Source organism: Stegostoma tigrinum, chromosome 27 (assembly GCF_030684315.1).
Source record: "Stegostoma tigrinum isolate sSteTig4 chromosome 27, sSteTig4.hap1, whole genome shotgun sequence".
NCBI lineage: Eukaryota > Metazoa > Chordata > Chondrichthyes > Orectolobiformes > Stegostomatidae > Stegostoma > Stegostoma tigrinum.
This window is the reverse complement of record NC_081380.1, coordinates 28,074,939-28,091,765: the sequence shown is the minus strand read 5'-3', so window position 1 is coordinate 28,091,765 and position 16,827 is coordinate 28,074,939. Positions and strand designations below refer to the sequence as shown.

Sequence of the window (16,827 nt, the reverse complement as noted above, 5' to 3'; positions counted from 1 at the left end):
TACCTGTTAAGACTCCAGGGCTACATATAGCTCATTTCAAGCCTGCCGGAGGCTTCTGGTAGTTGAGGACCCAGGCAACAAGCAGGAGAGAATACATTCATCAATTGACTGTTTATTTAAAGGGTTCTACAACTTTACCTTTGTATCACAACACAGCTGATTATCCATTGTCTTCGGATGCGTGTGAAATGTTAAAATACCGATAAAACTATGTAGTTTGTTGTTGAGTTGGTTGTATTAATATCGCTGTGCTATGACAGATACGGATATTAGAAAATAACAAAAAATCTGCAATCTGTTAGATTAGATTCCCTACAGTGTGGAAATAGGCCCTTCGGCCCAACAAGTCCACACCGCCCCTTGAAGCATCCCACCCAGACCCATCCCCATCCCCCTATAACCCACTCACCCCTGAACACTACGGGCAATTTAGCACGGCCAATCCACTTAACCTGCACATCTTTGGTCTCTGGGAGGAAACCGGAGCACCCGGGGGAAACCCACGCAGACACTGGGAGAATGTGCAAACTCCACACAGACAGTCGCCTGAGGCGGGAATTGAACCCAGGTCCCTGGCGCTGTGAGACTGCAGTGCTAACCACTGAGCCACCGTGCCGCCATGCTGTAAGCCTGTGCAAAGATACATTGTTAAACATACTTAAATAACAATCTCTCCCCAGTATATGTCTCATTGTCCTTGGGAGCTTATCTTTTGTAAATTCCTTCTCAGCACAAAAACTTCTGCAAGAATTTTTGTTAATCCTGGTTTCTCCATGCCTGTCCTGGAAAGGTTGACTCTTGTTTGCATTCAATTTTGGAGGTGCTTCAGGTGTCAAGGCCTTGTCTAAGTGGTTAAGTGTCTTGTGAGGCTAACAAGTCATCTTCAACAGGCTGTTTAACCATGACGTACTACAAGCATAATAAGCACTATCATCAGCCACTATCCATATGCACTTTCCTCACACTGTCACTGTAGTTCCTAATGAGATGGAGCTATGAGATACTGCGACGACGCATAGATCTCTATGTATCAAAACAGATTCCAAAATGAGGGAAAGCTTCTTATTGATATGGTACATAGATTCTACAGTGCTGAAATGACCCTGCGGCCCATTGAGTCTGCACCAGCGTAACTCCCACGAAAGGTATGCTAATCACAATTTCCTGTTCTCGTCACATGTTATGGTATTTGTAGTAATTATCCAAAATTTTTTTTAAATTGTAAATTTTCCGGCCTCCACTACCTTAGTGCATTCCAGAATCCCACGACAGTTGAGTGAAAAAGTTTTTACCCAAATCCCCTCTGAATCGCTTTCCCCCTTACCCTAAAACTATGCCCTCTCATGACTGACCCCTCAACCAAGGGGAACAGCTGCTGTCTATTCACCATGTCCATAACCCCCATAATCATATACATGTCAATCATGTCCCCCCTCAGGCTTCTCTGCTCTAAAGAAAACAAACCAAGCCTATCTAGTCTCTCCTTTATAGCTCATTCTCCATCACAGGCAATGCCTGTTACTGCTATCTTCACCTTGTTTTGAGGTGACCAGAATTGCACACAGTATGCTTTGTATAACTCCAGCATTACCTCCATGTTTTTATTCTCTATACCACGACTGATGAAAGCAAGTGTCCCATATATCCCTGATTCATGTGCTCAGATGATTTCAAGGAACTGTGAATAATTATCCCACGATCCTTCTGTTCTCATATGCTACCCGGTGTCCTACCATTCATTAAGTACTCCCTCCTCTTGTTTCTTCCTCTGAAGTGCATCACGTCGTACTTACCAGGGTTAAGTACCATCAGCACTGGCTTGTCCGTCTGACCAACCCATCCATATCTTCCTGTAACGTACATTCACCTTCTTTGCCATTAACCACTGTACCAATCTTCGTGTGAACTGTTAATTTGATTAATATGCCCCCCACATTTTCATCTATATAATTTATTGACAGAACAAACAGTAAGGGTCCTAGTACTGATCCTTGTGGTACACCGTTAGACACCAGCCTCCAGTCACTCAAACAGTCCTCTATCACTACCCTAGCTGGCTTTGTCTGATTACTGTTCTTATAACCCTATAAGAAAGTGTCAAATTTTTTAAAGCAAATTTCTGGGTTTATGTTTTTGCCCTGAAGCATTGCTGTTTTTGGATCAGTGGTTTTGTATGGAGTGCATACTGAGTGAGGAGTTTGGAAGGATCATAGTGAGCATGAATGGAGCAAGAGGACAGCAAAGGGTTTTAAAAGACCATAAAGGGCATGGAGTGACCACTGGGACATGGTGATGGGAGGTAACCAGAAAGGGCTACAGGACTCAACAGCTTTTAAAATAATTAGGGAGAGGTTCCAGACAACTTAGGTGGGCCATCAAATGTGCCCACTCCAGTGGCTGCCTCTGATCTGCTTCTGGAATTGTCAGGCTCACCTCAATCCCGCCCTCATTTCTCCAGAATGAAAATTGCATGAAATGATGCCCTTTAGGTCAGTATAACATATAAAGGTTGATCTGCTGAGTCTGCCAATTTCCAAGGCCATCTGTCCCAGTCGGTTGGTTTCCAGAGTGAATTCTTTGTCAGACCAACCATTGGAACAGGACAGAACCCAGTGGCAACAGGAATTCATCATCCTTGTTCTTAACTCCGTTATAACATCATTACAATCGCACGTGAAGGTTCTTATTCACATTTACTAGCACATTTAGAAAATTACTAACAATTGTCTCCTTTTCCAGGCTTATCTATGGGATGACAATAAGGATGTAGTTGAATGGTTGGAGAAACAACTATTGGAGGAGGAAGGAGCTCGCTCAGTCATTGATGAGAACATCAAGTACATCTGCCGAGATTATATTCTCAAACAGATCCGAAGGTGAGACTCGCTGTGATTTTTCTCTTACGGTACTGTCCAAATACTATTCCCTTTTAAAATTACTGGTAATGCAATTTATGAATCTCCCTGAGTGGCCTTTATATAATGTTCATCATACTTTAAACAAAAATGATGCAGCACAAATCTAACTAGTAACATGGATAAAATATCTCCCATATTTTTATAATTCTGAAATTTCCAAGAAATTAATTAAAAATTCTTCATTGCTATCTACTTTCTTTTCCTGTCTTTCAAATACACTATATTGTCAAACTCAAAATGAACTTTTTAACAGCAGACCCACTAGCTTGGAGTCAGGTAGGTGCCGGTTGTTGGAATTCATTCTTCAGTGATTCTCATAAGACTCAGTTATTTGCACATTATTTCTTTCCCTAGGGCCTTACAAAGCACAGTATTAATTTTTAGTTAGATTACACATGTATGTGTTAACCAAATTGGACAATAGAAAGGCAGAGTAAGAGAGACTGACAATCTAGAAGAATCACTATAGTACAAGTAGAACCTTGTGTACCTATTCTTGTCCTGGTAAGTTTTGCTGCCACTCATCCACCGCCACATTTCCACATTCCCCCCATCAAACTCTACGTCGAGATCCCAGCCCAGTCTCAAGGTGGGAGGAAGCCAGCATTAATTTGAAAATGGATGCAGAGATGATAGTGACTATATCATAAACTGTACTCAAATGCAGCAGACATGGTGTTGAATCAGATAGTCCTGGCTGTACTGACCCCTCAAAATAATTATGATAGCTATACAAGGGAGAACATCTGTATAACGTATAGTTTGCCAACATGTACTTCAGTGCATGGAGCTGGATGAACGCAGCAGGCCAAGCAGCATCTTAGGAGCACAAAAACTGACGTTTCAGGCCTAGACCCTCCTTCAGAAAAATGAAAGGTCGAGGCCCAAAACGTCAGCTTTTGTGCTCCTGAGATGCTGCTTGGCCTGCTGCGTTCATCCAGCTCCACACTTTGTTATCTCCGGATTCTCCAGCATCTGCAGTTCCCATTATCTCTGTGCTTTGGTGCAGTCATCCACATTTGCTCTATGGCATTTCTGGTTTCCAAATGTGTTCATATTTAAATTGCATAACAATAAAACTAAAATAGAATTTTAATCTAACATAAATAATTTTGTTTTCTTTCCTTGTCTAATTTTGTATTGTTGTCAGTCAGAAATTGAATGCTGAGATCATAAGAAGCAGTGGTTTGATTATACCTTGTCTTCACAGTCTGGTGCAGGCCAATCCTGAAGTTGCCATGGATTCTATTGTTCACATGACTCAACACATCTCACCCACTCAGAGAGCTGAAATTGTCCGTATTTTGTCATCAATGGATGCCCCTGCTTCAACATAAGGGGGACACAAACTGGATTCTGCAGGGAGCTGACCGTGCAGGTAGCAGCTAGTGCTCCTATCTTAACATGTATACTGATGAGGGTATTAGAAATTATGGAGCGTGATCCTCAAGCACAGAAATACAGATGCAAGACACTGGCCCACAGTTGGAATTGTAACAATTTACAACCTGGTATTTGAAATATAAGAAATGGATAAACTGAATTTAACCAGATATAGATTGTGATGTGATATATATGTATAATCTGGCACTGAATTGCATCCTGAACTCTGATGTCTTCATAAATGGCAGTGAAGATGCCTTAAAGATCGGTGCTCGTACTTGCTGGTCCATACAATTTCTATTCAGTTGCCAGTAATTAAATCTATACACTACAGTTCTCAGTTCCTTTACAGGCATAAATTGACAGCACATCTCATGAAGGCCATGTAGTACATTGTGGTTTGCAGTGCTAGTTAATTGAGCAATCGATGTAGGGTTGTTTGTGGAAACATTTTAACATTTCTTTTTGTAATCAACTAACTTTCCCATCCTGAATTGCTGCTGTTAAGGGGAGTAAAACTGGAGCGGACCGAAAAGAATAATTAAACAGCCTAGTGAAAATTACACCCCGCACACCCATTCATTTCAAACACTCCCATTCTCTGCCAAATGAATTTGCTATTGACTTAAAAATCTCTGGTGCACACAGGAGGTGTCCATTATGTTAAATCCTGTAATTTAATTAATGAACCAGTGTATATACCAGAAAAGTAAATGATTTGAGATTTTTGCTTGTTCCCAACTATATGATAAAAATTGATTTTTCATTGGTGCACACTGTTAATTGACATGCAGATCCTAATGATCCGTATGTTGCTGGGCCAGTTTCTGTTTTGACTATTTTAATCTGACTTGTTGGGTTAAAAAAAATTACAAGTTCTGTATTTTCACTAAGAGCCTGTAATAATTGTCAAAACTGACAACAAAAGTTATGAAATGTCAGAGGAAATCTAAGAAAGAAGTGTCTGCAGTTTGAATGTATAAGGATGAAGATATGAGGAGGAATATTTTAACAGGCAGAGAAAATGTTATTCAGCACTAAGAAACTGAAGTAGCAACTTGGATCTTAACCCTTTCCTCCACATTATCCTAAAAGACTTAAAGGAAGAAGCAATGTATTAAGAATCAGTCCAAAATAATTTGTGGCTTGAAATCAATTCTCACCAATTGTAATATGTCAAGAAAAGGTGCTTGCCGTCACAGCAAATTTTTGATTAGTCTGGCAATGCCTGGCTGTGGAAAACAAGAATGTACATTTATAAAGGTCTAAAAATTTAGTTTACACATGTCTAGATAACCAGATACCAGATCTGGATGGGTCATGTCAAGATCTGCCATATAATCTAATAACAAGGTTTTTGATTAGTGTTTAGAAGAATGTTGGATGGAGTGACTAATTGATATGTTGCTCAAGTTTGGCCAGTAATTTTGAATTTTTGCACCCCTTTTCCCACAGCTGCTATTTTAACTTGTCTGCCTTTAAAACTGGTATAACTGCACAAACTACTTGTATTACTGTTTCAAGCTGCTGAAGGCCAGTTGAATGTTTATCAAAGGCAGCAATGTAGCAACAGATGGAGTCTAGGTTCAGTGCTCCCAACTTCCTGATCTTACCTAACTCATTTCTACACAAGACAGACACAAATGTAACAGAGTCGTGGATGGCTGAGAGAGGATTGAGGGTATAAAAGTGAAAGATTTGTCTTTATGTGTAGTTCCTTACCTCTCAGTTCAGAGTGCTGTTGAAGTGTGAATCAACTGTAGGATTTGTGGGATTGAGAGATTGGAGACAGAGATCCATGCCTTAACTAAACAAAATGAAGGTTCAAATTTATGGAGTCTTTAAACATTTTAAGCCTTAGCACAAAGTAAAATGGCAGGTCAGACTGAAACATGCAATCTCTGTCTTAAACAAACACATTTCAGAGTAAAATTCCAATTTTGGCAGCTAAAATGGGCTGTTCTGACCTCCATTTAAAAGACTGTCCATTGGTATCTTATTTGATGCTTTGACTCTGAGGACCAGATCTTTTCTGAATAAAATCAGAAACTTATTTGTCGAGAAAGGGCTTATAATTTTGATGCACCTGGTGTTTACAGAAGAACTTCCCAAATATTATTACAGGTCAAATGAGTGCAAACAGCTAACTGTAACTAACACAGGGACCATATCTCTTGACACCTGTGGAATACAGTCCCATCATTTTAAGTACAAGTGGCATCTGTTCAATTCTAGACAGCTTCATAATAAATTATTTTAGAGCATTTTATTTGCTTTACTGTATCCTCAAAGGATCTTTTGCTTGGACTTTGATTTACTTTAAAAATATGATTAGTTACAATGCATATAGTTTTTTGTATATGCATTTGTCATGTCCCCACTGATTAACTTATGATTAGGTTTATATAGCATTTTCAATGCCACATGCGTGCTGTTGGTAGAATTTGTGTTTGAAACTTCTTAGTGCCAGCAGTTTCTAAAGTCCATCACTTCTCTTCAGCAGGGCTTGCTGCATGGATATGTCTGAATTCAAGTGCTACATGTAGAATCCACTGGTCTTAGTACAGGTGACATTGTGGAGAAAAAGATAGGCACTGCAATTATTTAAGTCATCAAATTAGTTTGACGTTTGTGATATAACTGGAGTTACTGTGCCTGAGTAGAAAGCACAATTGAAATGTTCACTCTTTGCTTGTCCTTGTAGTGCAGTGATTGCCCATGGTAAGACTGTGATTGTGTCTAATCGATTACTGTGTCAGAAAACTGTGGTATGTGGAATTTCATTTACAATTGAACTATGATAAATCACTGTAGATGATATAGGTGTGATGATGTGACAAACGGAAACAGTCTGTGGTTTACAGGAAAATGATACAGTATCTAAACAATTTAGAAACTCTTCAGCTACTGCAGTTCACAGCCCCACCTGTAATGAGCAAAGAACTCTGCAATATCAACAACTGACTTTTACTGTATAATTGGTTTAAGTCCAGAACACACGCTTTAAAGTTTGGGTACATGATCAGATACAACATTTGTGTAAATTCTAAATAGCACTGCCCAGTTTATACTTCTGCTTTATTATTTTCTAGTGATAATGGCCATATTTCAACCAAGTATCCAAGCAGCTCATTCATAAGCATTCAGACTGTCCTAGAATTTCAGATGTGTAATGATAAAAGATTAAAGTGAGCAATTTGGAGTGAAATTCCTTTGATCAGAAATGGGAGGGGGGTACTGCTTCTGCACTTAAGGCCTTGCAAACTCATATTATCAAAAATTGCACAATTCATTCTTACGTTGCTGCTGAAATCTTACTAAGCATAGAGAAAAATATTCATTCTCCCATGTATCCTTAAAAGGAAACATATCCACACCACATAAGCAAAGGAATCATGTAAGCTGTCGAACAAGTAATGGAATATATTTGTTACAATTGAAAGAGGTTTGTTGTATTGAAGCAATGGGTCAACAGTTTTCAGCCAAAGAATCCTGAAATGCTGCAGTCTGTTGGTGGAACAATAAAATTGACAGTTTATTTATTTCATACTTTTTTAAACAAGTTTATTTTTAACATGAAAGCCAGGAGCCTAACTTTGTTAGATATGAGTTTGTAAAATAAAAATCTGTGAATAAATACTCTCAAATCTTCACCCTGACTATTTCATGTGCTCTTTTGAAGAGCCAGGCACAGGCTTGATAGGCTGAAGGACCTCTTATGCATTTCAGTGTCTTCACTTGTCCTCTGATCTTTCTGTAACGGTGAGAGGAGACAGTATTTTTCATGTGGGATTCCACAGTACTGTCACTGCTTAGGGAAGTATTGACTACCTAACCCCACCCACCTTCCTTGCCTCAAACTTTATTTATACAGTTTGGTGATTTCAGCCAGGTTAATACTGAGACTACTGTTACAGGCTTCTTTACTAGTGAAAGGGAAATTAGCTAGACTTCTCATTATTGCTTACTATCCAGTGATCCTTGGTGGACATTGTATTTGTTGTGAATAGCCACTGGGGTGAGGAGCCAGTGACCACAGGCTATGTACCTTTCTGGAAGAGAGAATAAAAATTTGGGTTTGAAAGCAACTCTAAATTTTGACACATAAATCACCATAGAGGGGGAGAAAGCAGCAAATTAGTCCCATTACAATGTAAAGAGAATTTTGTGCTCTGTCAAAGCTGAGGATCAAAGTAGTAATGTTTTCTAATTTAAGGCTTTTGTAACTTCTTCAATCTCGAGAGTATTGAAAAGATCAAAAATAAAAAAAATAAATTGAGTCTTTGCGGTTTGTGTTGTCTGATTCTTCATCGAAGCCATAAGGATAGGTCGGATTCATTTCCAATCAGACAGTCCCACAAATATTTAAAACAAATTGAATTGCACACCAATACCCATCACAATTACACTTGGTGCAATAACTGAATTAGCAATTCAGCAAAATAATTGGAAATGCGACATTCTCTATCCAGAAGCCTCCCTCGAGGTTTTTTCGATCTATGGGGGTACTCAGCTTCACTAATTCTGCAGCTAATTAGTGCTGCACTTGGAAATGAAGTTGTTTAAATGTAGAATTTCTCTTTGGTGAAAAATACATCACGACGTAAAGCAAATGTGCCCTAACTCAAAACCCAGTTGTAACCCTTTATGTACCAAACTTTAATGGTTACAACATGTTCTTTGAATTGATTGCAATACGAATTTATTTGTTTTCCATTGCAATTTGCTTTTTTTTTCTATCAACTTGTAAGCACAGGCACAAGTCTCCACTTCAGCATTTGGTGATGCAGTTTCCATTGCTCCAGCATAATAAAATGTGAGGCTGGATGAACACAGCAGGCCCAGCAGCATCTCGGGAGCACAAAAGCTGACGTTTCGGGCCTAGGCCCTTCATCAGAGATTGCTCCAGCAATCACTTCAGTGTTAAGTTTGATATGGATAGGAGCATCCATGCAAACAGCATCCAGAAAACTTTCTCTCTGCAACCTAGATTCATCTCCAGACTAATCAGATTTGTTGGAAGACTCTTCTATAATAGAGATTACGTGATTTTGGAATCTCAAACTTAGCCCCTGCAGACATGAGCCCAGAGCAGTGTCCTTGTATTTAAGTCAGCATAACTAAGCAGAAATGTAACAATCTCAGTTTAGTTTTGTCTACCACTACATTAGAAATGTCAGAAATATTTTTTACAGACCTTGTATACAAGGCTTATCCTAATGGTTGGAATTAAGAACGATACCCTCTTGAATCAGTAAAACTTCTTTGTAGTTTAAAATGTAAAATACTCACCTTTTACGCAAGTGATTTTGCATTTGAATATGCACAAGTTGAAATTTACAACTGATTAAAGTTTAAAATATTTGCCAATGTTGCATTAAACATTTCCCGAGAGAAATAAGTACAGTGATGTGCAAAAGGCAAATTTATCATTTTTTAAAAATATGTTGTTGGTAATGCATATGCAGGGAGGAAATCATTTTGCAATCAAGTACTGGCAAAAGTTGCAGCGAAAGCTTTTCAAGCTGGCAGGATGGTCTTGTTCAAGGGACAATCAGCTAGGATTCCCTACCCAATGAGAGCAGCATCTGCCCTGCCCAAATGCGCAAGAGTTCATTTCGACGTTGACTTAAGTTCGATAAACAGAAACAAGATTTGTCATTGTATTTGAACATTCTAAGGAAGATCCTACTGTGCTGAATGGAATTCGTCTTCTGACTGCATGTTTAGCCATACATTGTTTTTCATCAGTAATTTTTTTTTGTCCTCTACAGTCCATGAAAATACACAAACTGGTTTTATCCAGACATACTAAGTGGCATGTCATAACCTTTGGAGTCAGGCATGCAACATTGTAAATGCTGGAATCCCTTGATATGCTATTAGTACCCATATGGGTGTCCTCTGTCGACAATGAACGAGAAAAGATTCATTGAGGTCTGCTGTTCCTGCTTTGTGCAAATGGGAAGTTTGCCAATACTCTGGTCCTGTTAATTCAGAACTACAATTGGACAATCTTCCTTGTTCTCCACTTTGTGGTAGTACGCTTATTTAATCATCAAAACTGTAGATTTGCAACTTCGTTGAGAGCCCACCTGTTTAGTTCCTGAGGGTAGCTAATATCACTGTACGCCCTATAGACAGACAGTTAATTACAACTACAAACCTAGTCATTGCAAATGAACAGGGCCCTGTTCAGGCTGACAGAAAAAGATTATATTTAAAAGAAACATTCTTCCCCTTGGTGGCATTAGTTAATTTATTGTTTTAGTACACTGCTTTTCCATAACAACACTTAGACTTTCTTCCAAAAGATTAATCCTGAAGCCTGGATGTTTTCCAGTCTGGCTTGTTTTCTGTGGATTTAATTAAATTAATTACCACATTTATGTTGGATACTGGGCACAGCCATAAAGCTGCTTTATTGTTCCTGTTAGTTGGCCTTCTCAGTCAGTTTGATAGCATCAAAAAAATAAATTGCAAACTATTTTGTACAGAGGTTGTCAAGCTGGCTTTATTTTAAATAATATTCAGATATAGCTGCACCTCGCAATAAAAATAATAGCAGAGAAAATGTGCTTTTGATCTATTACTCCTGTAAATATACTCTCTCGCTATTTTGATCATTTGGCCTGTCAACCCCAGCCAAAGGGCTAATTTGAAGGAAAACACATTTTTCATGAGCAGGACTCAGGTAGTGAAGCACATGGTGGCAATTAATAGAATCAGCTGCGTATCGAAGTAAAAGATAGTAACAGAATGCCAGTGTTTCCAAAGAACTTCATAGGTTCACCTTCAGCAAAAATTGGCTTTGATGGTTATTAAAAGGTTGGTCAGAAGTAGGAGTTAAGGCATGTCTTCGAGGAGAGAGCCGTGAAGATTTTTAGTAAAGCAACTGCAGAGATTCAGGCTTCTACTACTAGGGAGAAGGAAGTGGAGATGTGAGACCAGACTTGATCTCATCATAGACTCACAGAGATTATATCTATGGCAGATTTATCTAAACATGTCCAATGGGAGCAGTGTTGAGACTGTTATTTACATTGCTCCCTTTCAGGCAGGTGAAATGATATTCATTCCATTGGTTTCGATTGCATTCTAATCCAAGTCTAATTCTAATCAAGTTTCATTGCAGCATTCAATCTCATTGACAGCATATGGCAAGCGACTTGTTGGATCCATATGCTTTCACACCACCTTCCTTCTAAACCTATTGTATTATCCATCATGTTTAAAGCTTTATAATTTCCCTCCAAATTATGATCTTTCTTTTTGATTTTCAGTTATCTCATCTCCAAACTGTTCTGAAACTAACAGTATTAGAAATATCAGGAAGAGCAGTGAAGAATGCAGAGGGTGTTAAGAGGGTGTAAGATGATACCTTGGTAACATTTTCAATGGATTACCTAGTCGCTGTTGTTACTGTTTATTCTGTTTTGCAACTTTCTCCTTTTTAGTGTCTACTTTCTACTGTTCCTTCCAGCAGTATCTGTGGAAAGAGAAACAGAGTTAACATTTCATGTCTGATATAACTTCTTCCAACGTGGAGAAGTAAAAAGATGTGGGTTTTGTAATGTAGAAAAAGGTGAGAAGGAACTAGTACAAGAGGTCAGTGGGAGATTTGAGGGCAGTAGAGATCAGAGATCACAGGTATCATAGAAAAAAAAGGCAAACGGATAGTTATTGTAAAGAGGAGAGTTCAGTCAGGATAGGTGTTAACAGTGCTATAATTCTATTTGACTGTTGAAAAATGAGTGTTAAGTGCATGTCACATTTCCACAGCATGGTTTAACTCCAGCTTGAAAATAGTTACATTTGTTGCACTTGTAATGTTGGTCTGTGAAGGGGGAGTTCTTTATCTTCAAAAATTTACAGGATAAGCATGCAAAATCCACTAGCTTTGAAGACCACAGCTGAAGGTATGTGTGTGCCCAGTCTGGGTGAATTTCTGTTCAATGGTAACCCGAAGGATGTTAAGGGAATTCAGTGATGGCAATACCATTGAATGCTAAAGGTAAATGATTTCATTCTCCAGAAGGTGGTTATTTCCTGGTATGTGTGAGGTATGAATGGTTCTTGCCACTTCTCAGCACAGGCCTAAATGTTGCCTCAGTCTTTCTCCACGGGGGCAAGGGACTGCTGTTTTCTGAAAAGTTGTGAATGCTAAAGAACACTGTGCAACCATTAGCAAACATTCTTCCTTCTGATCTTATGACTGAAGGTACATCACAATAAAACAGCTGAAAACGACTGGATCTCAGACACTTGCAGCAATGGCTAGAGATATAGGCATCCAACAAATACAACCATCATGTTTTGTGCTACACAAAATGCCAGCTAGGGGAGAACTTTGCCCTGGCTCCTAAGGATTTCAAATTTACTTGGGCTTCTTGAAATCCTATGCAGTCAAGAGTCTCATCTCTGGAATTCAACTATTTTGCCCTATTTCTGGACCAAGGCTTTGATGAGGAGTAGCACAACTAAGGAGGTAAGTGATGTGTAAGCCCTATTTGACAGTCACCTTCCATCAGATGGCAGATCGATTTAATTGGATTTGTTGTTTCTTATGACTCTGATGAAGAGTATGCTGATAGTCAATTCTTGCTACACCATAAGGCATGTTACTTATATAAATATTTAATTCAATCATAAGAGATGACAATTTGACAATTATTATTTCTCTTACCCAGAGTTAGAGACTGCAGGTTTCTCTAATAAACTCAAAAGTGGCATCATAAACAAAACCTTTTTTTTTAAACAGGTGGTAAAATTAGTTGAAAAGTGAAGGTATATTCAAGAAATAAACTTTATCCCCTTAATGCTAAACAAATACATTCACACCAGGCAACATGATTCTGCAGAAATGATACGGGTTTTACTCATATTTCAGCAAGGATTAGACTTAAAGGATAAAGTGGGATGATTTTTTGAGGAGGGAGAATCGTATATTGCACATGCTGAATGCCTTTTTATTCTTCTGATACTCAGGTGTCCCAGAAAAACAGAAACCAACCGCAAGCAAGCTTCAATGATGGGTCCCATTTGCCTGTTCACCCAACAAAATTGGTTGCAAATAGTCCAGCCTTCTCGTTTGCATTGACATGCTCAGGCCTGCCATTAAATTAAGGATTTTAACAAACATCCTGATTGTTTGTGAATGGCAGTCAAAAACAAAAACAGAGCTGCAAGATTGCAGAGCTTTGATCTGAGCTGCTTGCTGTGTGATCACAGCTTTATCTACTGCATGCTGTTTCTGTAGTTTGGCATATTTGTGGTCCTGTGTTGTAGCCACTGAAGGCTGGCATTTCATTCTTAGGTATGCCTAATGCACAAATTCACTTTTAATAAAGGCTTATTTTGGAAAAAAAATATATTTGTAGAAGAATATAACACCATTTTGCCAACAAAACAAACTGCAGTCTGTTAGAAAAATTAAGGTGCTCACACAAGCTGGTCAACGAGAGCAATGAAGCCTTTATTCCATGTAAAACATTCACTAAACAGCAGATTAAACAATTCACTTCAGGAAACTTGTACAAAGCTAACTTTATTTCCAGTATCTTTTAACAGCAATACATTTTTCAATCATTCCATCATGAGCTAGTGGTACTTTAAGAGCAAGAGATAAACTTCGCACAGTAACACCAGACTAGTAAAATAGTTAATTTTGTACATTTTGCTCTTCTATTAGTTTTGTTCTGATTTTAAAAAGCATTAGCTTTTCTGTATGTATGAAAATATTTCATAATTGAGCTTTTATTAAAAAAGGTCAGTCTGCTGGTTGTCTTATACTTATTAATAAAATATAAATAGTCATAATAGCAATAGGATTTCCTCCAGGAAAAGGGAAAGAATGATGAGAATTTTGAGAAAATCGTTCCAGCCAGAACAGAATTTGAATGGGAAAATCAATATAGTCCTGTCTTGTTGACAGTCAACAGCCTACTTGTTTTTCCTGCAGTAATCAATGTCCAAAGACCAGTGGCGATGAGCACTGCGTGTCTTCAGCTTGCTTGATTTTTCCAAACAGAGATTTGTATAGGTCTGACCTGCATTACAGGAAAATAAAACATTAAGAATGCTTACTTTAATTAGTCTATTGCAGGTTGGTTCAGGAGTCTCATAAATTATAACACTTTTAAAAACATCATATAATCTGTTTGGTTTGCTTTGGTTTTAGACACCATGGCTGGTTTTACAGACACCATCAAAAGAGAACAGCCAGAAGATCTTGCTGAGGACAATGAAGCAAGATTATAATGGTTGTATTGTCCGTGGAGATAAAGTCCTTAAAGAATCCACAGATGTAAAGCTTGATCTCAAGAGATCCCACAGTACTGTAATTTCAACCACGTCTTTTAGTTGTGCTCTGACTGCTAAGAATTGGTCCCTCAAAAACACTTCAAATTTTCTAACGCTTGTGGTTGTTCTATTACATAAGGTCTGTATGCAGAGCATGCCAAGATGAGCTGCCCGATTCTCCAACTGTAACATGAATGGAGTTCAAGTCAACAGGTGCAGAGTGTGGTCATAGGATTTCAAGCATAGATTTTAAATTTGGTCTAAGTAATCCATTTTGAGGGCCAGGTCTCATTACCTTGCTATAACCAAAGCTTCTGAAACAGGAATAGCAGCACATGTCAACAACTCTGAATTGTAGCAATATTAAGTTGCCTGTAGAGTCCAGGCTTTCAAAGAACCGGAGTTATTTTTGTTAATGAATGACAAGTTCTTAATAAATCACCAGTGATTACTCATTTAATACATGATTTGAATTTCAGCTACAATGCAACTTTTTGATTTTTATTCTGCACAATTCACTCAAACCTTGGAGCTACTGAAGGGAAACAGATTTCTTGAAGACGCTTTTTTACAGACAATTTATGTTCCCTCATTCTTAATGGTTAATGGAAGTATGATGATATACTGCAAAAGCCACTTAAGCTGTTAGAATTGGAATTTCTTTACAAACTCTAAAACTACAATTCCCATTCACAGCATACCAATCTTCACGTTGTCTGGATAGAGTTCTGTTACTGCCTGGGCTGAAGTATCACTGAGCAGAATGTAGAAAGGAAACTGTGGAAAATAGAATCTCACCTGGTAACAGAGCCCTCAGTCAAAGCAGCTGGAAAGAACTTACAGGCCCAGCTGACTGGCCTTTTCAGATTTTCTTTCCCCATACTGGAGAGGTAAATAAAGAGACAACTAGAAGAAGCAGGCAAACAGAAAGAGGGAGGCACAGACAGGAAAAGGGCAAGAAAAGTGAGGTAAACCTATAATAAAATACTTATTTTTAATTCACTTGTGGGACATGGTGTGTTGCTTTCTGGTCAACATTTATTGCCCATTCCTAGCTGCTCTCGAGAATGTGGTGGTGAGCTGGTGAGCTGTCTTCTAGAACCATTGCAGGCCATGTTGCTGTAGACTGACTCACAATGCTGTTGGGGAGGGAATGTCAGGCTTTTGACTCAGCGACAGTAAAAGGAATGGCAACTGACTTCCACATCAGAATGGTGAATGCTTTGGAAGGGAACACCTGCAGTTGGGCATGTCCCCATGCATTTGCTGCCCTTGTTCCTCTAGGTGGAAACAATTATGGAAGGTGCTGTCTGGGGCTCTTTCATGGATTTCTGTAGTACATCTTGTTGCTACTGAACATTGGTGGAGGGAGTGGATGCTTGTAGATATGGTGCCAATCAAATGGCTTGCTTTGTGCTATTGGTGTCAACCTTGAGGGCTGCTGAGCTGCGTCCGTCCGTGCAAGTGGGAAGTAAAGAAATTAGTTACTCGGTTACAGTATTCTGAGCCTGTGACCTGCTCTTGTAGCCACTATTTATGTATTGTGTCCAGTTGAGTTTCTGGTCAATAGTAATCCTAAGGATATTGATAGTGGGGAATTCAATGATAGTAACACCACTGAATGTCAAGGTGGGATTACATTGTTTCTAATTGGAGATGGTCATCGCCTGTCATTTGTGATGCAAACAGAATCACACCCTTCGGTCCAAGCAGACCATGCTGAACATAATCCCAAACTAAATAAGTCCCACCTGCCTGCTCCTGGCCCATACCCCAATGTCACTTGTCTTCAGGGAAAAACACCATCCAATTACATAATTGGATAGTAATATCACTCGTATCCTTACATACAGATGAGGAAGGACACCACTTTGATTGGGACAACACATCCATCCTAGGACAAGCCAAACAGAGACACGCACGAGAATTCCTAGAAGCATGGCATTCCAACTGGAACTCCATCAACAAACACATTGGCTCCAAATCAATCTACCACCCCCTGAGAAAAAGAACAGGAAATGACATCACCAACCCAAGGAAACCTAACCAGATAAATAGAAAGCGGGACATAACACCAGCGCTTCGTCGGAGGCTCACTGATGATGTTACCTAGAATGGTGACGAAACGTCTGAAAACGAACCTTCCAGCTCAGCGAGCAAATGCACACCCAGAACCTCAACCTGAGCTACAAATCTTCTCAAAACTCGCAAGAAAATATCTTTC

At 39.0% G+C, this 16,827-nt stretch overlaps 2 protein-coding genes across 3 annotated transcripts in view; one reads left to right on the top strand and one right to left on the bottom strand.

Moving 5' to 3' along the window:
- acaca (acetyl-CoA carboxylase alpha) overlaps positions 1–8,580 on the top strand; it is a 291,257-nt gene extending 282,677 nt beyond the window's left edge. For both annotated transcript variants that reach the window (XM_048557580.2, XM_048557581.2), the window contains 2 exons: positions 2,740–2,876; positions 4,129–8,580. In XM_048557580.2, the coding sequence (XP_048413537.1) occupies positions 2,740–2,876; positions 4,129–4,255 (264 nt within the window). In that variant the 3' untranslated portion in view covers positions 4,256–8,580. The remainder of the gene's footprint in view (positions 1–2,739; positions 2,877–4,128) is intronic.
- Positions 8,581–13,755: 5,175 nt separating this feature from the next.
- Positions 13,756–16,827, bottom strand: part of aatf (apoptosis antagonizing transcription factor) — a 111,910-nt gene continuing 108,838 nt past the window's right edge. Inside the window, exon 12 of the mRNA XM_048556713.1 lies at positions 13,756–14,350. Within this exon, the coding sequence (XP_048412670.1) occupies positions 14,266–14,350 (85 nt within the window). The 3' untranslated portion in view covers positions 13,756–14,265. The remainder of the gene's footprint in view (positions 14,351–16,827) is intronic.